Below are 2,665 nucleotides of genomic sequence, written 5' to 3' on the forward strand. Positions count from 1 at the left end.
TTTTATATTGTAATTATTTCATAATTATTTATATTCATTTTTAATTTGTTGTTTCATTATTTCAATAATGATAAATCAACATATGATTAATATAAATATGATTATAAATGTTATTATTCATTTAATTAATAACCATTCTAACAATTTGTATGATAATATTTGTGTTAAAATGTTGTGTTTTCATTATTATTTATTCATTCATAATATATTCATGACATTTTCTATTTCTTATGAATTTATTAATTCATTTTCTTTTATTTTCTTTTAATATCAATGTTTATTCTTTTATCGTGTCATTTTTGATAATATTGATTATTCATTCATCTCAAATGGATATGAATTAATTCAATTTTATAATAACATTAAACATGAATGAAATATAGGAAATATTTTATAGACATATGAATAAAAGATAAAGAAGAATACGAAAAGAAAAAAGAAAAACACAATAATTAGAAGAAGAACAAATGAATAACAAAAGTCAAAAACATAAACACAAGTGATGTCCCATCAATATTATTAGGAATATCAGAACTATCAACAGAACTAACAACAGTTTTATCATGTGAAATATCAGAAGTAGTTGTATTTTTATTATCTTGTTTTTCATTTTGTTGTGGATGATTTTGTTGTTGTTCTTTTGGTGGTTCATCTTTTTGTTGTGTGTCTTTATTTCCTTTTGGTTGTTGAGTTGAAGTTGATGGACTTATTTGTGTTGGGTTGTTTGTTGTTTGAGTTGGTGACGTTTCTTCACTTGGTTTTGCTGATGAATTTGGTTGACTTGGTGGTTGTTGAGGTTGTCCTTTTGAGTCTTCTTTTTGTGGTTTTTGTTCATTTGATTTTTCTGTTTTTTGTCCATTTCCTGATGGTGTTGAGACTGATGAAGGTTGGTTTTGTTGTTGTGGTGATGCAGGTGATGTACTTGATGGTTGTGATGTTGTTTCTGTAGAGTGTGTTGCTTCATTTCCTGATGCTGGGTGTGTTGTTGTTGGTGTTTGTGCACTTGTTTCTGTAGCTTGTGGTTTTTCTGATTTTGATGGTGTTTGTGTCGTATCTCCTTGGGTTGTTACTGAACCTCCTTCTGTTGGTGCTGTTCCAGATTTAGGTGTTGATACTCCCGGAGTTACAATCTCAGAATGAGTTGTTGATGAACCTCCTTCTGGTGTATCTCCTGATACTTGTTTGGATTGTAATGAATTTCCTTCTACTTTTGCTGGTGGTTCATTTCCTTTTGGTGATGTTGATGCTGGATTTTCTGCTGGTGCTAATCCTGACTGTGCTGGACTATTACCTTCTTGTGTTGTTACTGCACTTCCAGTTGGTGTTGATATTCCTGATGCTTGTGATGCAGATTGTGAATTTGCTAGTGCTGGTTCTGATAGTGTTTCAGCTATCAAATGTATATTATTATAAATATTTTGAATGGTATTAGTCAAACGGTTGTATGTTTGATTTTGTGTATTTTCATCATTGTTATATTTATTCTCATGTTTATGTTGTGTAGTTCTTGTTGAATCAACCATGTTATCTTCACGTTTATTATCATCTTTATTTCCTTGTTCATTGTATTGTTCAGTCTCCAATCCTTTACTAATTACAACAATTAATATAAATAGAATCGTTGTTTATTTCTAATTAGTTCTTCTCTTTAAATATATCACACTAACATACTTCTATTTCTTTATTGTCAATTCATTATTTGAATTTGAATTGAAATTTATTTGCCTTCTTTGTATTTTGTGTTTATATTATCATTGTATATCATTCATTCATGACTTGATGAAATGTTAAAATGTCAAAATTCTTTCATCCAACTCTAAAAATATTCTATTCTTATTGTGTATTTTTATTTCAAACAAACAAAATATTATGATTGGTTAAACTTATTATTTTATTATCATATTCATATTTCTTATTCTTATATTTCTGATTTGATGATAATCTTATTTATAATACAATATATTTGAAAGTTTCTGATTGAAAACAATACTAAATAATATATTAAAACATCTGTATTAATTTATATTCAATTATCAAATCATCAATAACTAAAACACAAATGTTATTCATGATTTATCAGAATTGAAAATTAAAATAATCTTAATTCAATATATATTTTGTACAACAAATCTAACTGAATAATGAATATATTAATGATTATTTATATACACAACTTATTTTCTATTTGTGTATTACCAAATTATTTCAATTATATTTAATGTTATAATGTATCAATATGTTGATACAATCATATATTCATTTCAAAATATTTATGAATATTATATTACAAGTATTTCATATATTTATTGTTATTTTTAAAATGAATAAAACAACAATATCGATAAATATGACAATGAAATAAGAAATGAGAGTAATACAATAATATTTTATGAATGATAATACAAAATAACATAGTAATGTGAAAGAAGAATATATAAAATCAAATTAATTATCAAATATACTTCAACATACATTTAATGATTTTAATGAATAACAAAACATAATACTAAATTAAATAAATGTTTAAAACATAATACAATAAAATAATATTACATAAAATGAAACGATATAAAAAATATAAAATAATATAAGAAATCTAAAGAAAGAGAAATAAAGAAAATAATAAATAGACTAAATAAAATGAAAAGAAATATATAAATAAAGA

The 2,665-nt window shown here is 24.5% G+C and overlaps 1 protein-coding gene across 1 annotated transcript; it reads right to left on the bottom strand.

The window, feature by feature from the left end:
* Positions 1–452: 452 nt before the first annotated feature.
* EHI_017450 (proteoglycan-4 precursor, putative) lies at positions 453–1,563 on the bottom strand (the record flags this gene model as incomplete). The annotated part of the gene is made up of 1 exon (XM_001914391.1): positions 453–1,563. Exon 1 carries the CDS (start codon positions 1,521–1,523, stop codon positions 453–455), a length of 1,071 nt encoding a protein of 356 aa, XP_001914426.1. The 5' UTR covers positions 1,524–1,563.
* Positions 1,564–2,665: the final 1,102 nt, after the last annotated feature.

This window comes from Entamoeba histolytica, genomic scaffold, assembly GCF_000208925.1.
Source record: "Entamoeba histolytica HM-1:IMSS scf_1104750516535 genomic scaffold, whole genome shotgun sequence".
Taxonomy (NCBI): Eukaryota; Evosea; order Mastigamoebida; family Endamoebidae; genus Entamoeba; species Entamoeba histolytica.